Source organism: Hyaena hyaena, unplaced genomic scaffold (genome assembly GCF_003009895.1).
Source record: "Hyaena hyaena isolate Hyena2069 unplaced genomic scaffold, ASM300989v1 scaffold_90, whole genome shotgun sequence".
NCBI lineage: Eukaryota > Metazoa > Chordata > Mammalia > Carnivora > Hyaenidae > Hyaena > Hyaena hyaena.
In genome coordinates, this window is record NW_024080722.1 from 775,289 (window position 1) to 798,510 (window position 23,222).

Below are 23,222 nucleotides of genomic sequence, written 5' to 3' on the forward strand. Positions count from 1 at the left end.
TTCATTGGATTGCCACAGTTTTCTCTTAACAAGGACTGTCGGATAAAGTAGTTTAAGAGGCTCCCAGGGAATGCCTTGAATTCTAGATACAGCCCTCATTCCACTACTGTGGAGAAGCAACCTACTTTCATATTGATAATCAGTTCCCTGATCCAGTAGAGACCCCTTCTCTGGTTGTTGCTTCAGCACAATGAGAATGCAAAATGGCCAGGGGAAGTCTCAGATGCCAATTCAACAGGACTATCACATTGTTTCCTTGTACACTAGGTCTTTCAAACTCATTGAGCCCACGGTTGCAGAGAAGAAAGTAAAAAGTGTTCCAGTAGATTATCTGGCGTAATTGTAAAAGAAAGCCTCACATTCCTACTCCTTGGTTCCAGGACTCATGCTTCCAGGAAGACAATATGATACAGCGGCTACTATTTTAAGATCTATCCCATACCTTTAGAATAGCACCCCAACCTCACAGAGTGTTGTCTTAGAGCTGATTCTGTTACTGAGCCCATTTCATAAAGTTAGCTGCTTCTGGGTCATGAGTTATATGGTAAAACCAGTGAATTCCAGGGATAGAAGCCCATTGTTGCACTTACTGGACAATAAACTCTCTCTTTGTCAGAGGCAATGAATAAAACATTCTATAAGTTCACAAGTGGTGGTGCTGGAAGAAGCACTATGGGAAAGGAAGGTATATCCGTACCCAGAATATATTTGTTTGGGGACAAATTTCTTCTCCTTCTCTGATGGAAAAGATCCAAGGTAACCATTATGCCACCAGGGGCCAGACAGTCCCTCAGAAGAAAGGTGTCATATGATGCCAGCAGAGAAAGCCGTATTGTCATTGATGAGAGGAAGTCTAGCTTACTGAGCCACTGGATAGCCTCCATCTCTGCTACCAAGGCCACTTTGTATGTGGGCCAACATGAAAGCACTGTGGTGGCTGCAGTAAGAGGCTCACTGACATCACAGAACAGATTTTTCTCTATTTGATTACTGAGAGTCTCATCTACTAAGATTGCTCTTTGGCGAGTTATTTTCGTGGGACACTCACATCCTTACACCCTGTCCCTATTTGAGAAGCCCATAAAGGACTTCAGACTTTCTTGTCACCAATTTGTCAATCTGCCTAAGACCAGTCTCATAGAACTTACTTTTACTGATAATGGATTTTTTTACAGCTGCATCCACCCAAGCTTCTTGTTGGATCAGAAAGCATTAAGTTCATGGTGGGTAGAAGAGGTCACAGTTCAAATAAATTTAGAATCCCATGTGCATGGTATTCATTCTCTACCTGGCCATGGAAAATGCCCCATCCAGTATCTATATATTTGCTACATGAACCTATTAAGGGTCACAGAATCTTGCTCTGCAGACAAGACCTTACATGGAAACTTCTCTCACCCTGGGCTTCACTCAAAATTCACTCAAAATTGGTTTCTCAACACACAGGTCAGAGTGGTGCTCCAGTGGAATATACATTGCCTTTAACATCCAAAAAGTCTCACTAAGCATATTTATGCCTCTGACTTGGTGATAAGTAGTTCGAGGTGCAGTAATTTGCCTAGAGCCAACAACCTTACATGCTCCTCAGAAATGTCACTGATGTATCAGGCCCCTGAATTTTTATGGAGTTTTTCTTCCACCTTTGGGCATAATTTGCATTAGCAGGACATCTGAGATTCTTGCTCCATTTCTGACTCTACATATTAGGTCTTCAAGCAATGAGAATAGGCATCACCTGGTAAATTAACTATCCTGGGTTAGATCTTTATGGTTTAAAGTAAGGAAAGACTTGTGTTCTCAGAGAGATGAAGAGGAAGAATTGTTTCCACTGACAAGGGAAGCTCAGAAGGATTAGAATTACACGTTCCCAGAGTCTTATGAATCCACCCACACATAGGGGTTCTGTGTTTCTGAATTCTCTAATTTTTAACACAAGAGACTTTGAGAAGTTGTATATAAACTTACATTCTAATTATATATATCACACAATTCAACTGGGGGCCTTATCCTCAGCTATGTCTGCCTTATTACCACATCTGCATGTGCGTGCGTGTGTGTGTGTGCGCGCACACACACACAAATACACATACAGGCTCCAAAGGAACCATCTTGGTCTATGTCCATGCCTTGAGCTGAGATTTGCAAATTTTAGACTTACATTTTATTTCTGTAAGCTCTCCGGAACAGTCAGAATCAGCATCCCTCCTCGAAGACATTGTACTTGTTATAACCACAATGGTGAGTACAGCAGCTAGGTAGTGTCCTGAAGTCTTCCCTTCAATGTACACATCCTATCAAATGTCAATAGTGATAAGATAATTTAAATAATTGTGGTGTCACTAAATGCCACATATTTCTAGTAACCCACAAGTAGAAGAGGATTCTACATGGTAGTCAGATAGGTGAGCAACCCAAAACCAGAATCCTGCTGTGAGAGACTATTTCTTAGGGCCTTTGGTAGATAGTTCACAAAAAATATTATTATCCCCTCTCTGTACCCATGTCATTTTACATAGCCCCAGTTGATGCTTTCCAACAGCCAGACACATGAATATAGACCAGCAAGCCCCCAACCAACTGACCAGAGTACTGTAGCTACATGAGTACTCAAGGCTGAGATCAGATAGGCCTGGCCCAGATCAGCAGCAAGTGACCCTAGACTCACGAACAAAAATAAAGCATCACTGCTTTAAACTATTCAGGTTTGGGTGGGTTATTATACACAAAAATTAATTTATATCAGAGCACTCCTACTCTTAGAAACTATTATCAATCAGGGCCCAATTGGGAAAATCTGGGTATTTCAAATGAAGGATTTTAATTTGAGAACTGGTTACACAGGTGATAGAATTGCTAAGGAGCTGACGGGACAGGGACAGTGAAGAAACTGAGAAGCTGTGGCCATTCCAAGAGCCAGAAGGGCCCAGGAAAAAGGTGGTCATACCAAAGGCCAGAAGCCAGGGTCATCAGTGGGGGGCTGGAACCCACTGCAACCACGAAGGGCACAGCTATCTGGTGGGAGCTGCAGTCATAAAGTAGATTTTAATTTTGGTTTTATGCTTTTTTTTAAGCTCACTAGTGCCATTAAATATAGCCATTTCACCTGCTTGTTGAGTAAGTTAACATTTAACTTATTTCATTAAATAAGCTAATACATATGTATAGTTCAGTGCCTGGTGCATAAGTGTTATAAGTCATCATTATCATATATTTTTATGGCAAAAACTATTATTGCCCTAAAGCCTTTGCCTTTGAGGAGCACCTCATTCAATGGGAGCCCAGGGACAGTATAACTATTTACTACCATACTCCACAGGCTGCCAGAAACCGATCTCTGAATACTAATGTGGTTTTTTTAACTGACTTTAGACCCAAACAAGGCCTGAAAATCAATTCTAGATTCCCCCTATTTCCGCGAGTGTAGCTGCCTACAAACCAACCCTCTCTCTGGCACCGGAACCTGATTCTGATTCATCTAAACAAGAAAAAAATTTATGAAATGGAATGTTGGGTAAGAAAATTGAATGCTCAGATCTTAGTAGTCTTAACACAAAACCAAGTTTCTCACTCACCCTACATTTCCAGAGAGGGTTGGAACCAGGAAGTCTGCTCCATATTGTCACTTGGGGACCCAGAAAGACAGACGGTCCGCTATCTATGACATTCCTAGTCACAGCGTCAGGGGGATATACTAAAGAATCTTGCAGGGGCTTTTCAGTGCCCCAGCCTGGACGTATCCAATGCCCTGGGCTAGAAAATAGAGGCTTCCCAGGAAAGGAAGGGAGAACTAGATAGTGCTGACCAATAGCAACAGTTTACTAAGGAAACAGTTCATAGTCCTTAGCGCCATAGGGATAATCTGTTTGAATACCAACCCTGATCCCTGCATTCATTATCTCCCTGTTGATCTCCATACCTTTGAAAACACCTTCCAGAACATTAGTCCATGATTCTAACACAAATAATTTCAAACTGAACCCCCGCTAAGGTTCAAAATCCCAGGTAAGAGAATCTGATTAGCATGCCAGGTGGTTTAGGTCATGTGCCCATGGTTTAGTTGCAAAGGGCCGGAAGAGGAAATTTCTGTCTATTTCTACTTCCACACTAGACAGAAGGATGCTGATGTTGCTTGAATTTAAGATTCCCTGTAAGTGAGGGGTGTTCAGGTTTCTGGGTAGCCCAAATGTAAAAATGTACACTATATAGGTTCAATGTTTTGCATATTTAAGAATTTTATATAAACAGATTCATACAGTCTGTGCCCCTTTTTGAAACCTGGCTTCTTTCACAGTATCATTATGCGAAGGTCCATTTACGTTGTTGCACATATCAGTGCCGAGTACGACTCCATTGCCACAATTTGCTTATCTGTTCACTTGTTGATGAATATTTGTTTTTCCTACCTTTTGGTTACTACCAAGAAAGATACCAAGAGTGGTCACAAACAGCTCTTTTTGTGGACATGTGCTTCTGTTTCTCCTGGGTAAATGTCTAGGAGTGGAATTGCTGGGTTGTAGGTAAGTGTGTGCCTAAACTGTTAAGAAACTGCCAAATTCTTTTCCAAAGTGGTTGTGTCATTTTAACATTCCCACCAACCATGGATGAGAGCTCCAAATCTCCAATCCTCATAATGCTCAGTGTGGCCAGTTTTCTTAATTTTAGCCATTCTAATAGGTATGGGGAGGTATATTATTGTGGTTTTAATCTGCATTTGCCTGCAGAATAATATGATTTTTTTCATATGCTTATTTGCCTTCTGAATGTGTTTTGTTTGCTAAATGTCTGCTCAAATATTTTGCCCACTTTTTACTGTATTTCTTGCAATCTGAAGATCCCTTTTCATTGTCTTAACTGTTTCTTCTCCTGTTTTGTACTATACATTTGTTTTGATTTTATATTTAGATCTGTCATCCATTTTTAGTTAATTTTTATACATGGTACAAAGTACTGATCAAAGTTTGTTTTGCTTTGTTTTTTTTTGTTTTGTTTTGTTTTGTTTGGAGTTTTTTTGCATATGGATATCCAATTGTCCTAGATCCATTTTTTTAAAAGACTATCCATTCAGTAATGAATTGCCTTTTCTTATTTGTCAAAAATCAATCATCCATTTACATGTAGATCTATTACTGGACTCAAGTCTGTCCCAATGCTCTGTGTGTCTGTCTTAAAACCATATGGTCTTAATTACTATATCTTTAAGTCTACAATTATTCCAAGATAAAAAGCTTATTAAAAAATGCAAAAAGATAGAGACCTGACAGAAAATGAACAAAAGCTACAGACAGTTTACAGAGAAGGAATTACAATGGCTCTTAAACGTGCAAGATGTTCAACATCAGTCATAATAAAACAAACATAAATGAAAGCTGCACTAAGATACAATTCCCACCCTCAGATTTTCAAATACCAAAAACTTTAACAACTCACTTTATATTGATAAGGAAGGATAAAAATGGGTACTCTTACCCATGAGTTAAACTGGAACAACCCCTTTGGAAAACAATTTGGTAACATTTACTCAAATGCTAAATGGGTATAACCTTTGACCCAGCAATTCTGTTTCTAGAAATTTATCCTGAGATATAGTTCAATATATATTCATAGATCACATTCAAGTATTTCCACTGTGGCATTTCTTATAATGGCAACGACAATAAACAACCAAAATGTCTACCAATAGAGAACTGGGTACATAAATGACATAGTCATATAATAAACCACAGTTCACCAGCAAAAGAATGAGTTAGATGTATGAAATGTAACAGAATGATCTTCAAAATATACTGATAAGTGAGATATTCAAAGTACTGAAGAATTATTTTAGGATGCTGTAATCTGTATGAAAAGGGGACCTATACACTTTAAAAATATTTATGCCCTTACAGGTGCAGAATAGCTATGGAATAAAACCCAAGTAAACTGTGAAAAGTGGCTGTCCTTGGGGATGGGACCATAGATCAGTGCTGAGGGAGAAGATAAGCATTATATAACCTTTCCTCTGTTTGCATTTTTTGCTGTGTGTGTGTGTGTGTGTGTGTGTGTGTGTGTTTCAATAAGAAAGACTATTTTAAAAGAAGGGTATACTAAAGGTCATGCTATCTTAAATTAAGAATGATTAACTCAGGAGAGGGTGATTATGTTTGATTATCATTTTTTTTATGCTTTTATGCACTTGGCCAATTTTATAGTATGAAAATGTGTTACTTCTATAATCAGAAAACTAAGTACTTTTAAAACATTCTAAGAAAGGGTAAGAGGGATTAGCTTTACCCGGGATAATTGGACAATGCCTAAAAGACGATGAAGAAAAAGATGGTGTACATTTTTTTTGTCATTCATATACACATAGCACACAATGCAAAATATATTTATGGAAGTAAAAATCAGTTATCAAGAGAGATAAGGAAGGGGTGCCTGGCTGGATTAGTCAGTAGAGCATGCAACTTTTTTTAAAATAATTGTTTTAAAAATATTTATTCAGTTGAGAGTGAGAGACAGAGAGACAGAGAGAAAGAGACAGAGTGCAAGTGGGGGAGGGGTGGAGACAGAATCCAAAGCAGGTTCCAGGCTCCAAGTTGTCAGCACAGAGCCCAACAGGGGGCTCAAACCCACGACTGTGAGATCATGACCTGAGCCAAAGTCAGACACTTAATTGACTGAGCCACCCAGGTCCTTGAACATGCAACTCTTGATCTCAGGGTTGTAAGTTTGAGCCCCATGTTGGGTGTAGAAACTACTTAAAAATAAAATCTTTAAGGAGCACCTGGGTGTCTAGGTTAGCTGCCTGACTCTTGATTTTGGCTCAGGTCATGATCTCATGGCTCATGAGATCAAGTCCCACATTGGGCTCCACACTAGCATGGAGCTGCTTGGGATTCTCTCTCCTCCCTCTCTCTGCCTCTCCATCTCACTCTCAAAATAAAATAAATTCTCTCTCTAAAAATAAAAAAGAGAGAAAAGAAACTTGAAAGAAAGAAAGAAAGAAAGAAAGAAATAAAGAAAGAAAGAAAGAGAAGGAAGGAAGGAAGGAAGGAAGGAAGGAAGGAAGGAAGGAAGGAAGGAAGGAAGGACAACAAAAGAAACAAAAAGCAAACCATTTTTTAAAATCCTTGTCCAATGGGACAAAGTTCTACCATCTAGTAGCAATGAGAACTTGTGACCAAACGTATCATTATGACAATATCATTGTGACTTTCAAATGCTTTCATCATCAAAAGAGTCTGGTGACATCACCATTAGCAAAAGATTTAAACACCAGGTGAGTATTTTGCAATATCTGATTTTTTAATGAAAACCCAAAAATATAATGATTGGGAAACATCCTAGGACTTCTTTTTACATCACCAAAACTAAAGGTAAGGCTCTTAGGAAGAAACTATGAAAGGTTGGATGATCTGGCAAAATCACGAATAGGGGTCATCCCCAAACCTTGGCCTTGAAAGTATATTTTACAAAATAGGTGACACTTCAACATATTACTGGCCTTTGAGAATAAAATCATTGAAGGGGCACCTGGGTGGCTCAGTCAGTTGAGCGTCCAACTTCAGCTCAGGTCATGATCTCATGGTTCGTGGGTTCGAGGCCTGCGTCAGGCTCTGTGCTGACAGCTAGCTCAGAACCTGGAGCCTGCTTCACATTCTGTATCTTGCTCTCTCTCTGATCCTCCCCTGCTCACACAGCCTCTCTCTCTCTCTCTCAAAAATAAATAAAACATAAAAAAAAAGAATAATGTCATTGAAGGCACACTGTCAGAAAATAATCTGGCTAGATGGATTCTTAACTCACACATAGGGTAATTCTAATGTTTTTGAATGTAAAAGGTGGTCATCCCACATTGCTGGAACACTAAAATTATGTATAATTCAAGACTTCCCAGTCTGGTATTATCTATAGAAGAACTGTCCAACAGAAATATAATGCAAACCACATTTGTAACTTAATTTTTTTTAAGTTTATTTATTTATTTTGAAAGAGAGAGCCGAGTGGAGGAAGGGCAGAGAAGTGAGGAGAGAGAGAATCCCAAGCAGGCTCCATGCTGTCAGTGCTGAGCCCTACCTGGGGCTTGATCTCACAACCATGAGATCATGACCTGAGCCAAAATCAAGATCAGATGTTCAACTGACTGAGCCATAAAGTTGCCCCCACATTTATAACTTCAAATACTCTGGGAGCCACACTGCAGAAAGGTAAACCAGTAAAATTCATCTTAATATATTTTATTTAATTCACCATATCCAAAATTTCATTTCAACATTTAGTCCATATAAACAATCATTAATGAGATAGCTTACATTTTTTTTCCATAATGAGTCTGCAGACTCCACTGTTTGGACCAGCAACATTTCAAATACGCACTACTCACAGGTGCTAGTGGCCACCATGTTGGAAGGTACAGATCTAAGCATCTTGACCATTAAGTGTTCAAAAGCAAATATCAGTGACTTCCATTTTACTCTAACACATAACCCCAAAGCAGGACCTGTTCTTTGATGGTGCCTACTGAAAATCAATTTATGCTAGTGAACAGAAATCCTTTTTCCCCCTTAAGTAAACTCTATGACCCACAATATGGGGCTCAAACTCACGACTCCAAGATCAAGAGTCACATGCTCTACCAACTGAATCAGCCAGGTGCCCATGAGTAAGCAGAAATCCTATTTGACATCTTTAACATAAGCTCAGAGCATTACCTAGAGCCAAGCATTCCATTTTAGGGCTTAATGTCCTTACTTTAGATTTTTAATCACTGTTTTCAAGAATATACCTTTATAAGAGCTCATATATATTTTTAGTTTACTTGTCCTACAGTCTTTGAATAAATTATTAGTCTCAATATCTTTGTGAGAAAAAAACCACATAAAAATCAACTTTGGGGGTGGAATATATTCCAGTGCATAAAAACATCTTCATAAGGACCTCATTTTCTTTTCAGAGAAGCACAAGTGAAATAGAATGAGAGTTTTATTGAATTTCCTCATTCAGGGTGGACTTTGATAAAGACATAGAAAAGGAACATTACAGACACTGCACCGAATCTAAGAAGTATCAGTTGGCATCCTGAGGGAGATTTTTGCAGGCACTCCACACACGATTTAGGTTTTCCTAGGGCTGCCTTCTTCCTAAGGCCAAGCATTCTAGAATCAGCCAAATTTCCATAAATTAATTACATAATTAATTAGTTATTAGAAGATAGCAAGGAAGTTGTTTCTTACTTTCCAAATAATTCCTTTTCTCCTCTTCTTTTTTTCTAGGAGAGAATGAATTCTAAATGGAAAATGCTGTTATTAACTTCATTTACTTTATTGCTGATGTTGACTAAGCATCGCTCTCGGTAAATATACAAGATTGATGAGTTATCATCTTTAATGATTGGCAGAGTTGACCTACAATGCTGAGTTTTGTCCAAAAAACGTTAATAAACACTCTAAATTAATCAGATATTATCACCTCTTTGAGGAACTAATTAAATTATAAATATATTAATTCTTTCATTTTCCAACATTCAACAAATGTTTATTGACTACCTTTTGGTGCTAGGTCCTGTTCTAGGTGCTGGGAACTTATGTAGCTTTACATTCTAGATCTAGAAGATGGACAATAAGCAAAGGAATCAATGTTGGGAGCTTTGTATTTTTTTTTTTTAATGTTTATTTATTTTTGAGAGAGAGAGCACCGGCGAGAGAGCGAGAGAGTGCACAAGTGGGAAAGAGACAGAGAGAAAGAGGGAGACAGAATCTAAAGCACGCTCCAAGCTCTAAGCTATCAGCACAGAGCCCAACATGGAACTCAAACCCATGAACCGCAAGGTCATGAACTGAGCCAAAGTCAGACGCTCAGCTGACAGTGCCACCCAGGTGTCCCAGGACCTTTGTACTTTACATAATAAGGCTATGAGAAAAAGAAATAAGACAAAATAAGAGAATAGAGAGTGTTGGGGGACTAGTTTAGATACATTTTAAGCTATGTCAATAGGAACAGGACTCAAAGTAACCTGCTATAGAAATATAGCTGTATTGGAGAAAAGATCTGTTAACTTGCTAAAATTCTCTTATAGAAAAATTCAAATTCTTACCTCCTCCTTGCCCTCCTCATCTTTATGGTCTTTTAAAATAAGCAATGCAATGTTACCAAATGCTATTTGAAAATCAGCTATACTGTGGGAGCTAATGTCTTTAAAAATTAACCATATTGTTTTGGTATCATGTTCTACATGTTATTTGTCCTCCTACGGTGTTATGCCTTAATAGAAAGGACTCATGGTCACTTGTAACAGTATTATAATCCTTTTGAAGATATTAATGATCTGTCTTAGTCAAAAAGGAAATAATAGACCAGAAGCTCATTGCAGGCCCAGATTCCAGAACTGGAATGTCACATCAGAACTGGATGATATGTATTCCAGAACTATAGCATTATGCCTGGCATGTAATAGGTGTTTAGTAATTACCCAGCTAACAAGTGAGTAAATGAGAGGATCTGAATTCTGAATTTTTTGTTATTCCAATTACAATAGGCATTTGTTCAAATTTCACACTAAAAATGTCTCTTTTCATTTATGTGAAGAATAAAGAACCACGTAGAGAAGATAGAGCTCTGCTGGTAAGAATCTTTGTTCTATCAATATTCTACAAACTGTATTGGGGGCAAACTGGCTGGAGTGGAGTGAGTTCTAATGGTAGTGGCAACCAGGAGTGACAGAAAACTGGAATGAATTCTCCAGAGACAACCACTGACAGATTTCTTGGGTATCAGTTCAGAAATAATTGGTACACCTGTGTATATACATGTATACGAGTCTGTATGGACATGTGTATGTGCACATCCCTAAAATTTGCTCCTTCAACACACCTATCTGCTTATACCAGATATATTTTTGACATTTGCTATAGTTTAAGCATCTCTGTCCAGGATATTTTTCTTTAGATTGATAGCCATCTGTAGTCTACCATGTTTTCTACCATTGACCATTGTGTAGGACCCAAAAAATTAGTCAAACTAACCCTCAAAAGAAATCTGTTATTAAAGTTCTCCATTAGTCACTATACATGTTTAATGCAGTTAGGCATGGATAATTTGGAATTTGAAAGAGTATGAGTCTTGAGCAATCCTGTATTAAATTATCTTTGGTTAAAAACACCTCCAAAATGTCAAAATGGGATGCACTTTCAAAGTCATTTTTTAATATTTGATTTTGAAATAATTACAGATTCATAGGAAGTTGTAAAGATAGAACAAAGAGGTCACATGTACCTTTCACTCAATTTCCCCCAGTGTTACATCTTACATAATTGTCATGCAATATCAAAATAGGAAATTGATGCTGGGAAATGTATGGATATAATTGTATAACATTTTATCACATATGTAGATTTATAGATCACCACAGTAATCAAGATACAAAACGATTCCATCACTACAAAGATCTCTGAGCTACCATTTATTCTCAGCCCAACGTCCTCTCCTCAACCTTTCTAACCTCTAGTACCATTTACCTATTTTTATCTTTATAATTTTGTCATTTTGAGAATGTGTTATAAATGGAATCATATAGTATATTATCTATTGAGATGAGCTTTTTTCCACTCAGGTTAATGCTCTTGAGATCCAGCCACCTTTTGTGTATCTCAATAGATCAGTCCTTTTTTATTGCTGTGTAGTATTCCATGAAGGGACATACCGAAGTTTAACCATTCACCTACTGGGGGTCATTTTGGATGATAATTCTTTTATTCCAGCACCTGAACAATATTGTTCCACTTCCTTTTGGGTCCATAGTTTCTAATAAAAAATCCATTTCATTCAAATTATTTTTCCACTCCAGATGAATCATTTCTTTCAGCTTTTCAAGATTCTTTTCATCTTTAGCTTTCAGAAAATTGGCTATTATGTGCCTTAGCATGGATTTTTTAAAAGTAGGCTTCACATCTACTGTGGAGTCCAACATGGGGCTTAAACTCACGACCCTGAGATCCAGACCTGACCTGAGATCAAGAGTCAGATACTTAACTGACTGAGCCAGTCAGGCACTCCAGCATGGATTTGTTTTTTTAAGGTTTATCCTGTTTGGGGTTCATTCATCGTCTTGAATCTTTATGTCTTTTGCCAAATTTGGGGGGCATGTTCAGCCATATTTTTAAACCTTTTTCAGCCCCATCCTCTTTCTTTCCTTATGGGGTTCCAATGACATGAATGTTAGATGTTTTGTTTTTTGTCCCACATGTCCCCAAGGCTGGTTCTTTTTTTTATTTTTTCTCTCTGTTATTCAGATTGAGTGATTTCGGTTATTCTATCTGCAAGTTCACGGATTCTTTCTCCATCCTCTCCATTCTTCTGTTAAGACTATTTATTGAGTTTTTATTTCAGCGTTATATTTTTAAGTTCTAAAACTTCCATTTGGTTCTTCTTTATACCTTCCATATCTTTAATAAGACTTTTTATTTCTTTACTGTGACTTTCTATATTTTCATACATTTCAAGTGTTTGTAATTGCTCACTGAAGCACTTTTTCAACAGCTTTAAAGCAGCCTTTGTCAGGTATCCTTGTTAGATAATTCCAATATCTGTATTATCATGGCATCTGTAGATTATTCTTTCTCATTCAAGTTGAGATCTTCCTGATTCTTATTATGACGAGTGATTTTTTTTAAATTGAAACTTGGACAATTTAGGGTATTGTGAAACTGGATCTTATTTAAATCTTATGTTTTCATAGGGATCTTCTAACACTGTGCTAGCTGGGAAATAGGGTGACACCCCTTCATCACTGTCAGTTGAGAGATGAAATATTAGGTTCTTGACTCTGCCTCTCTTGAAACCCGGTGGGGAGGGGCTCCTTGTTACTAATGATCAGGGATAGGAGTTTGGGATCCCCATGTGGTCTCCACAGACACAACCACAGTGGGACTGCCACAATTGCTGAGCAGTGGTGACAGTTTTACCACCACTAATCCCTTCTAACTCCACACCAGTGAAGAAGGGAGGGAATCCCTATGATGGTCTGGTGAGGGTACAAGTCTAGGCTCCCTACTTGGTTTTTGCTAGAGGGATGGAAATAGGGCCACAGTTCTTCTGTGTTAATTGGGCTGGAGAGTGAGTAGTGTACACAGGTTCTCTGCCTTGCTAGGTTGCCCTATTCCTGGCCCTTAAGCTATCAAGAGCAACTTTTTCTCAGGGCTCTTTTTTTGTCTGTGTCCATTGGCATTTCTGAGTCACCCCCAATCTGAGATACATGTGGCAGAAAACCCAGGGGGCCCACTGCCATGTTGATCCTTGAGTCCCCATGCACCTACCTGATCTGATTCCTTCTCTTTGCCTTTCAGTCTTTTTTTACTTACTTTACATATAATGTCCTGGGTTTTTAGCTGTACTTAGTGGTAGGATAGGGAAACTGAGTACCTATCCCATCTTTCTGGAAGTACAAGTCACTTAAAGTTATTCTTATTTTAGAAAACATCCCCAGCTTATGAAAGAGAAGCCCTCTTATAACTTGTTAATTAAATAGTTAACTTAAAAGTACAAAAAGACCTTAGATGGGTCCTATTTGTAAATGAAAATCAAAGACAAACATCTAGACCCCTATTCCAACATGTAATAAAGTGTCTATCACATAGTAAGCTACTAATGCTTGATAAATGAATCACATAAATCTGTATTTTTGTCTGAATATACACTATTGTTCCTACTTTGTTAATATTAAAAATATATCCACCACTCAAGAACCATACTGTTCCCTGCCTTCCCATTGTTGGTCATGACCTCTTCACCCTACATCTCTTTCCTGAAATATCCCTTATCCTTCCAGACCAAGTTTACATATTTCATCTCCAAATTTAGGTTAGATGACCCATCTATATGCTTCCATGGAGATCTGTTTTTTTCCTATTAGCAGTTACCACTCTACACTGTAATTGTCTATTTAATGTTGTCTTTCCAGCTAGTCTGTTGGCTTCCAGAGGCCAGGAACTGATCTAAATGTTCACAGTTCTAGAACCAGCATCAAACAGTGCCTGCCATATTATGCGGACACAATAATTATTTGCTGAGTAAGTGGATTGCTCTTAACTTGACTTTCTCTTTGTATCCAGGGAAAATGAAAAAGAAGAACTTCAGCTCTCAGACTGGTTTAATCCCAAGTAAGAAAAAAACATTCTACACAAACACACGCTAATGATAATAATAACAATAACAACAACAACTCAATTTAAATGGGGGAGGACTTTTTTCCATCATCAAATTGCACCTATCCTGGGAGCTTTCCAGTCCTTGGAGTTTTTATTTTAAAGGGTTTCATATATAAACCTAGTGTCTATTCATCTAGAATCAGGCAATTAAGGGTCATAATGAGAAAACTGTTATCTAGTTTAATGTTTCTGGTTTTATTAGGGGAAAGAAGAAAATCTTTTTAGGAGTGGCCCAAAAATGCCATTAATGACTCCTCTTGATTTTGGCATTAACACTTGGAGGAGAATCTCTTTTTTTTTTTTTTTTTTTTTTTGAGGTGGGGCAGGGGGAAAGGGAAAGAGAGAATCTTAAGCAGGCTCCACACCCAGTGTGGAACCCAACACAGAGCTTGACGCAGGGTTCAATCCCACAAACCTGGAATCATGACCTGAGCCGAAATCAGGAATTGAATGCTTAACCTAACCAACGAAGCCACCCAGGTGCCCCAGAGAATCTCACTCTTTATAATGGTTATCTAGTATTCTATTTTATGGCTGTATACCATAATTTATTTAGTCAATTCCCTATTAGTATTGAAACATTTGCAGTTTGGGGGCTATTGTAAGTAATATTTTAATGAATATCCTTGTACATATATTTTTGTATACTCTTGTGTAAATTTATCCATATGATAAATTCCTATTGTAGCATCACTAGTTTAAGAGATGTAGACATTTTAGGAGCACCTGGGTGGCTCAGTCGGTTAAGCATCCAACTCTTGATTTCTGCTCAGGTCATGATCTCACAGTCCAGGATTTAAGCCCTCTAGAGGGCTCTGTGCTGACGGTGTGGAGCCTGCTTGTGATTCTCTCTCCCCCTCTTTCTCTGCCCCTCCCTCCTTCCTCCTCTCTCTCTCTCAGAATAAATAAGCTTTTTAAAAAAGATTTAAAAAACTAAGAAAGAGATGTAGACATTTAAAATTTTTACTCAGGTTGCTAACTTTCCTTTTAATGATTATAACACTTATTTTCTAATCTATAGTGGGTGATGTTAATAATTTTGTTTTATAAATTTCTATCTTATTTTAGTAGTATCAAACATTTTATTGGCAAACTATTAATTAAAATATCTCAATTCAATCTGCACTTCCATAATTATTGTTCAATTTGATCTTTTATATGTGTGTTATTTATTTCATCTTTTGTGAATTCCTTTTTCATATTCATATTTTTAAAAATAACCTCAAGTGCACACAATAAGATTAATAACAATATTTGAGGGGCCTGTATGGCTCAGTCAGTTGGGCATCCAACTTCAGCTCAGGTCATGATCTCGCAGGTTCACAAGTTTGAGCCCTGCGTCAGACTCTGTGCTGACAGCTCAGAGCCTGGAGCCTGCTTTGGATTCTGTGTCTCCCTCTCTCTCTGTCCCTCCCCTGATCACACTCTGTCTCTCTTTCAGTCTCTCAAAAATAAATAAACGTTAAAAAAATTTTTTTAAATAATAATCTTTGCTTCAGACTCACTCTTATCATTAGGTTATTCAAAATCCAGTCATTATTTATTTGTGTGTTTTCTTGCTTATTTCTGTTTTCTTTTAAGTTTATTTATTTATTTTGAGAGAGAGAGAGAGAGAGAGCAAGCAGGGGAGGGGCATAGAGAGAAGGAGAGAGAAAACCAAGCAGCCTCCACCGCTGCCAGCACAGGAATCGCAGGATGACAACCTGAGCCGAAACCAAGAGTCAGATGCTTAACTGACTGAGCCACCCAGGTGCCTCTCTTGCTTATTTTTAATGAAACAAAAACTTCAACATCCAGCTCTGTCTTTTCCAGGACCCCCATTCTGTCTCCTTACCCTCTGCCTTGAAACAAACTCCGTCCTGAATCCTGCTTCATCATCCACTTGCTTTCTCTTTTTTAAATATAAATGTATATCTTCCATTTGTATTCTGGAACAAGTAATACTTTCAAATTATAGTTGTTTATAACTTTTTAAAGAAGATATAATACCATATGTAAACTCCAGGAACTTATTTTGACCCTTAATATTAGATTGCTAACATTCATCCAAATTGCATATTACTATCATTCATTTTGATGGCCACATTACAGTTGACTGTAGAAATGGATGTGACTCATCCACTGCTTTATTAATGGATGTGACACATCCTTGGACTGGGTCTAGGTTTTTGTTATTATATACATTAAGAAGTAACACTCTTGTAAGAGACCTTGCCAAAAAATTTGCTTAAAGTATGAAACAATTATACAGATAAAATAGCTGCCCAATTCTATCTCAGACCTCATCTTCAACTATTGTTTTCCTCACTCCACTCCTCCAATCACACTGGCTCCTTGTTGTTTCTCAGAAACACCAAGCATGCTCTCACCTCAGGAACTTTGCACCTTCTGTGCTTTCTGTGTGTCCAAGCAGCCAAATGGCTCATTCTCTCACTTCCCTCAAATGCTACTTTATCAATGAAGCCTTCTCTAACCACTCTCTATAAACCAGCACCCCATTCTGTTTCTCCCTTACCCAGATTTTTTGTTCTCAATTGCTCTCCCCAACATCTGACATACTGTATATTTGACATACTCATTTACTATCTGCCTTTCCCACAAGAGTGTGCCTAGAAAACAAAAAAGCCTAGATATAGTAGGGGTTCAATATTTGTAGAATAAATAAATGTATGAGATCTTTTAAGTGAAATGATAGCACCTTAACAACAATGTTATAGTTTAAAATGAAATGACCTCTGCAGTATTGAGATATCAGGGAAGAAGCTCATTTTTGGTTCTTATTAAGTACAGAAAACTGTAAGCTTAAAGTAAATATGTGGGAATAAACGTCTCAGAACAGCCAAGGAAAGTGTGAAAAATAAGAAAGTTAAGAGGATTTTGCCTATGGGTGCCTGAGTGGCTCAGTTGGTTAAGTGTCCAACTCTTGATTTCTGCTCAGGTCATGATCTCATGGTCAGGAGATGGAGCCCCACATCAGGCTCCACACTGGGGGTGGAATCTGTTTAAGTCCTCTTCTGCCCCACCTTGTTCGCTCGCTCTCTCTCTCTCTCTCTCTCTCACACACACACACACACAAATTTTAAAAAGAGAGGATTTTACCTTAAATATCCAAACATATTTTGATATCATTGTGATCAAATCAACATGGAATAGATCAAAGGAGTAGTAAATCAAGAATCAGATCACAGTATGTATCAAAGTTGATATATAACAAAAATTGTATCTTAAAAATCAGTAAGGAAACAAGAAATTAGTTCATAAATTATACTGACACTATCACTATTGGTGATCTAAGTGAGGGGAAAAATAGGGCACTAATCTTATGGCATCAATAAAGGTAACTTCCTGATAGATTACAGACTTAACTGTAAAAACTAAAGCAATAAAAAAAATCTTGTTAGAGCCCCAACAAAGAATATGGAAGCATCCAGAAGCTTCAATAGTAAGAAGTGCCTACCACCCTCAGCCTAAAGGGACAAGGGAAGAGATGGCGTTCCTGGAGACCAGGAATTTCTGGAACCATGAAAGAGCTGCCCAACAGAAGCTGTAGCTGTATATGGACACAGCCACTGGCAAGGTCTTAACAAAGCTGGGAGACAGAAGAGGAAAATAGACTTCTCCTGCCCTCTGATCTTATGTGGTTACTTCCCATTAGCAGAACCCTCTGCAAGCCACAGGGCAGGGAACTTTGGGTAATCAGTCTGCTCCCAAGGCAGGCCAGGTAGAGAAGGGCTAAGGATGGACAGGGGAATGGTAAATGGAGAATAATTAATATAATCTACCCTTTGTGCCACTAAGCGTCATTTCTCAACTTTGACTTAGATGGAGTAGTTCACGTTCCCCAAACAGGAGAAACAAAAAGTCACATCAGCTAGGGGGTATCATCAAGGTGATGGAAACCCAGCTATATTCCCACTTGAAACCTAGATCATAACATCTTCCATCTCTAGTATTCTTCATATAAGGTGGCAAAGGGGAGAAAATAATTAACACAGCAGATCATGACTACAGTCCCACTTCTGTATCTGTTCAGGAGGTTGGCAATAAAAGGAGGCAGTAATGATCACCATCCCATGGCTTCTTTATCCTCTGCTAACCCCTTTGATGGTCAGAGTTTCTATTTGATAGGGTGACTCAAACCTCCATTCCTGGAGAGTCTGATTCCCTCGGTGGTCTGATCTTACTGAGTTGCCCCAATTTCCCATTGACCGTTATTACTGGAAATGAGGTAGCTGGGGGCACTCCCAGAGAATCCTGTGCCTTCTATATGAAGCCCTGCTTGCCATCCTTGTACAGTAATGGCATTTTCTGCCTGTTAGGTCAGTGGCATGAGGAGCCACAAGTGATCTGCCATCACTTTCACAGAACCATGACTTACCCCCTAGCGCAGACTCCTCCCTGGAGAACTGAGAACTCTAAACACACTGAACCCAAAGCCACAACAATGGAAAGCAAACATTCTATAAGTGCATTACTGGATGTAATTGTGAGCAGGGACAGCCTCACATCCACCTTGTGTTGTGAACTGTGCATTTTAGCTTTGGAAGACATAGTATCTCATATTGCTCATTGAATCAAAGCAGGATGGCAAATTACTACAGAATAGTACCTCAGCCTTTCCAGGGAATTATCTCGGAACTAACACTGAGAATGAGACTTGTATCTGTGATGTGTCTAATTTATAAGCATCATCACTGTAATAAGGGTACATCTGCCCATTATTAAAGTGGAGTTTGAGACTTTTGGGTCAAATAGAAGTATATGGCCATAAATACTAAGTATAAGAAGGGTATAAAAGTTAAATGTATAAGAAAATAAATAAATGTGTAAATTTTAAAAATTCCTAAAATAGTAAAAAAAAAAGGGGGGGGTACTTTTAAAGAACTTTGTTATTATTATTAATGTACTATTAAGGGTTGTCAAAACTTACCCTTGTCTGGGTCTGGATTTATAATTAAAACCTGTAATTACCAAAAGCAAAATGGCTTCACACTTAGTATTCAGTTCCTTCCTGAAATGAAGGCCTAAATTTACTTTATTTTTATTTTTTATTAAAAATTTAAAAATATTTTTTTTAAATGTTTTTATTTTATTTTTGAGACATAGAGAGATAGAGTACAAGCAGGACAAGGGCAGAGAGAGGGAGACACAGAATCTGAAGCAGGCTCCAGGCTCTGAGCTGTCAGCACAGAGCCCGATGCAGGGCTGGAACTTGCGGACCATGAGATCATGACCTGAGCCGAAGTTGGACACTTAACCAACTGAGCCACCCAGGTGCCCCTAAAAATTTAAAAATCTTTAATGTTTATTTTTGAGAGAGAGAAAGAGAATGAGCAGGGGAGGGGCAGAGAGAGAGAGAGAGATACAGAATCCAAAGCAGGCTCCAGGGTCTGAGCTGTCAGCACAGAGCCTGATGTGGGGCCTGAATCCACAAACCATGAGATCATGACCTGAGCTGAAGTCAGAAGCTTGTCAGAAGCTTAACCAATCGAGCCACCCAGGTGCCCCGGCCTTAATTTGCTTTAATAGTGTAGTATCCTGTCTCCAACCGAACTGTATATTATTACTTTTTTTTGTTTATTTTGTTTTTTTTTTTTGGGGGGGGCTGTTTTTTGTTTATTATTACTAATTCTGCTGCTTCTGCTGTCATTTTGTTATTATTAGAAGCAAATGTAATATCATCTTCCTTTTTGGACTAATCTTACTTTCTTCCTGGAGTACCTTAGGAAGGGTAGAAAGAAGGTACTCCAGGAAAAGAGGAAAAAGGAAGAGAAAGATGAGAAGGGGGTAAAAGGAAAGGAAGACAGGAGCAGACAGTGGTGTATCTGCTTTATTATTTAGGCAATAATCAGAGAAATGTTCAGACACTGGGCTGCTATACAGTCAGAGCTCAAGGAAAAAATTCTTGGACTCAAAAGGCAAGGTTTTTTTGTTGGTTTTTCTTTTCAAGTAATCTCTATACCCAACATGGAGTTCAAACCTACAACTCCATGCTCTACTGACTGAGCCAGCCATGTACCCCTCAAAAGGCAGTTTGGTATAATGACCAAAGCACAGATTTGGAAAGCCAACTGGCTGATAATGAATCCTGATTCTGACACTTATTAGCTGTGTGACACTAAGTAATTTACTCAACCAATCTGTGCCCATGTTTTGTCATATAAAAATAGAGATAATGATGGAATTTATATTATAGGACATTGCAAGGATTAAATAAATAGTGCAAAAAATGTAATCACTATGCCTGGCACATAGTTTAGTACTTTATAAATATTAGCTACTATCACTTGGAGAACAACATCTACTGTCATAATAAGTGGTACTTTCTTAATTATTTTCTTGTTCGTTCAACAGAAAACGTCCTGATGTTAAAACAACAACTGATTGGCTTGCACCAATCATATGGGAAGAAACTTACAACAGACAAGTCCTGGAAAAGTATTACAAAAGGTTGAACATTACCATTGGCTTGGCTGTATTTGCTACTGGAAAGTAGGTGCTACTAACGTTCATCCTTTTTTATTTTGGAAACATGGATAAACACCCATGAATTCTCTATATCCAAACAACTACTCATAATTAACACTAATCATGATTTCTGGCTGGTCTGCATAATTATTTGTAGTGGTTATTTTCTCCAGCAATGGCTGATTTCTTAACATGACTTGGAATCTTTTTATTAATATCCAGTTAGCTCACTTTTCCTTTCTTCTCAATAAATGTTATGGCTCTTCTCAGGCCCCTCAAGTTCACTACATCCTCTTCCACTAACCAACACAGTTAAGCTCTGGATGCAACTTCTACCCCCGACCTACTGGTAGCTTTAGCAACAATGACACACATGTTCTACAGCATGTTCGAGTGACATGTATTCTCCTGATGAATTTTAGCAAAGTGAATGCTTGGTTTTTCGTGTTTCACAGGTATGTGGATAAGTACCTGCAACAGTTCCTCCAGTCTGCTAATAAGCACTTCATGGTTGGCTACAATGTTATCTTTTACATCTTGATGGATGACTTCTCCAAACTACCTCCCATAGAGTTAGGTCCCCTTCGAACATTTAAACTATGTGTTGCGCTCAAACAACATGTGTGGAAAGACTTTAGTTACATATATATGGAAAACTTGGATATGTACATCACAGAACACATCCAACATGAAGTCAACTTTCTCTTCAGTATGACTGTAAACCAGGTCTTTAAGAATGACTTTGGGGTGGAAACCCTGGGTGAGTCTGTAGCTCAACTCCATGCATGGTGGTATTTTAGACATACTGAAAACTTCCCTTATGAGAGAAGACCTAAATCAGCAGCTTTCATCCCTTTTGGAGAGGGAGATTTCTATTACCATAGTGCAATTTTTGGTGGCACACCCCATGAGGTTTTAGCCTTCGTTAAAGAATATCAAAAAGGAGTTACCAGTGACAACAGAAATGGACTCAAGAGCATATATGAACATTACTTAAACAAATATTTGTTTATCAATAAACCCACTAAGTTGTTATCACCAGAATACAATTGGGATCCAAATTTTAGAACTCCCCCACAAATTAAACATGTGAAGATAGAATGGCATTCAACAAGCATTTGATGGTTATATCAGTAGACTTATGGATTAATAAGTAATTCACAATAATTCCTCAAATATGAAACTTATTAAATGTCTCAGTGTTATAGAAACTTACAAAAATGTGCAATCTTCCAAAATAGTTTTTCTCCTTGCAATTTTAAACCATCTAAATCTACCTAAACTGGATTAAGAATAAATGGATGTTAATTTAATATTATTGCACAGTTGCATTATTATCTACATATTATACATTATGTGGAAATACTTTTGGAGGCATAAAATGAAGAAACACATCCAGATTCTCTAGTTCAGAAAATAAAGATGGATGGATGGATGGATGGATGGATGGATGGATGGATGGGTGGATGGGTGGATGGATGGATGGTTATATATACACATAAGCACAAACACAATGTCAAAGGGATATTCATCAACCCATTCATTACATACTCTGTTATTAGTGTTGGGAGATACAATGCTTGTAATTAGATCAATTAGCATTTAATCTATCTGGCATCTGATTGAACTTGGGTGACTTAGAGACATTCTCTCAAATATGTATCTTTTATTATTACAAAGATGTTGGGTGCATCATCTTTAATGCTACAGGAATTCTTATCTCTCTCTCTCTCTCTCTCTATCTGTCCATCCGTCTATCTATCTATCTATCTATCTATCTATCTATCTATCTATCTATCTATCTATATTTTAGAGAGGAGAGTGCAAATGAGGAGAGGGGCAGAAGGAAAGAGAGAGAGAATCCTAAGCAGGCTTCATGCTCAGCACAGAGCCTGAGGTGGTGCTTGATTCCATGACCTTGGGATCATGACCTGAGCCAAAATCAAGTTAGACATTCAGCTAACTGGGCTACCCAGGAGCCCCAATAGTTATCTACTTAACTCAATGGTAAATATATTCTTTTAGATGTAGTCAGGGAATAGAAAAAATGTTTTAAAAAGTTACATATATATATAGACTATATAAATTTTATAAAATTTACTTCAAGCAGCCTACAGTCCAGCAGGGGAGATAAAACTATAAATATCTCTTTTGCAAGTTTAAAAGTGCTGAAACATAAGGAATACATAGCTAAACTGCCATAATGGCTCAGGAAAGAAAGTCGTTGCCTACATAAGAATCTTTACTATGCAGTCATAGGAACATGTTTCCATAAATTAATGAAACACTATAACATATAGTAACTGGATGTTCCAAAGTCACAATACAATAGGTTATTACTGTAATCCTTTTTTGTGGGATAAAAATGGAGATTTAGTAAGTTTTCTATAACAGGTAAAGATTATTGGCTATTAAACATTAAATTAGGGGCACCTGAGTGGCTCAGTCAGTTCATTGTTCGACTTCAGCTCAGGTCATGATCCCATGGTCCGTGAGTTCGAGCCCTGGGTTCTGTGCTGACAGCTCAGAGCCTGGAGCCTGCTTCAGATTCTGTGTCTCCCTGTCTCTCTGTCT

General features: G+C 38.0%; 1 protein-coding gene across 2 annotated transcripts; it reads left to right on the forward strand.

Moving 5' to 3' along the window:
• Positions 1-7,294: 7,294 nt before the first annotated feature.
• LOC120233431 (glycosyltransferase 6 domain-containing protein 1-like) lies at positions 7,295-21,814 on the forward strand. Of its 2 annotated transcripts, none has more exons than XM_039234666.1 (6): positions 7,295-7,355; positions 9,252-9,331; positions 10,564-10,599; positions 14,085-14,132; positions 20,535-20,672; positions 21,104-21,814. In XM_039234666.1, exons 2-6 carry the CDS (start codon positions 9,258-9,260, stop codon positions 21,768-21,770), a joined length of 963 nt encoding a protein of 320 aa, XP_039090597.1. In that variant the 5' UTR covers positions 7,295-7,355; positions 9,252-9,257; the 3' UTR covers positions 21,771-21,814. The 2 variants fall into 2 exon arrangements, with proteins under 2 accessions (XP_039090597.1, XP_039090598.1); XM_039234667.1 differs by lacking the exon at positions 7,295-7,355 and adding an exon at positions 8,130-8,186.
• Positions 21,815-23,222: the final 1,408 nt, after the last annotated feature.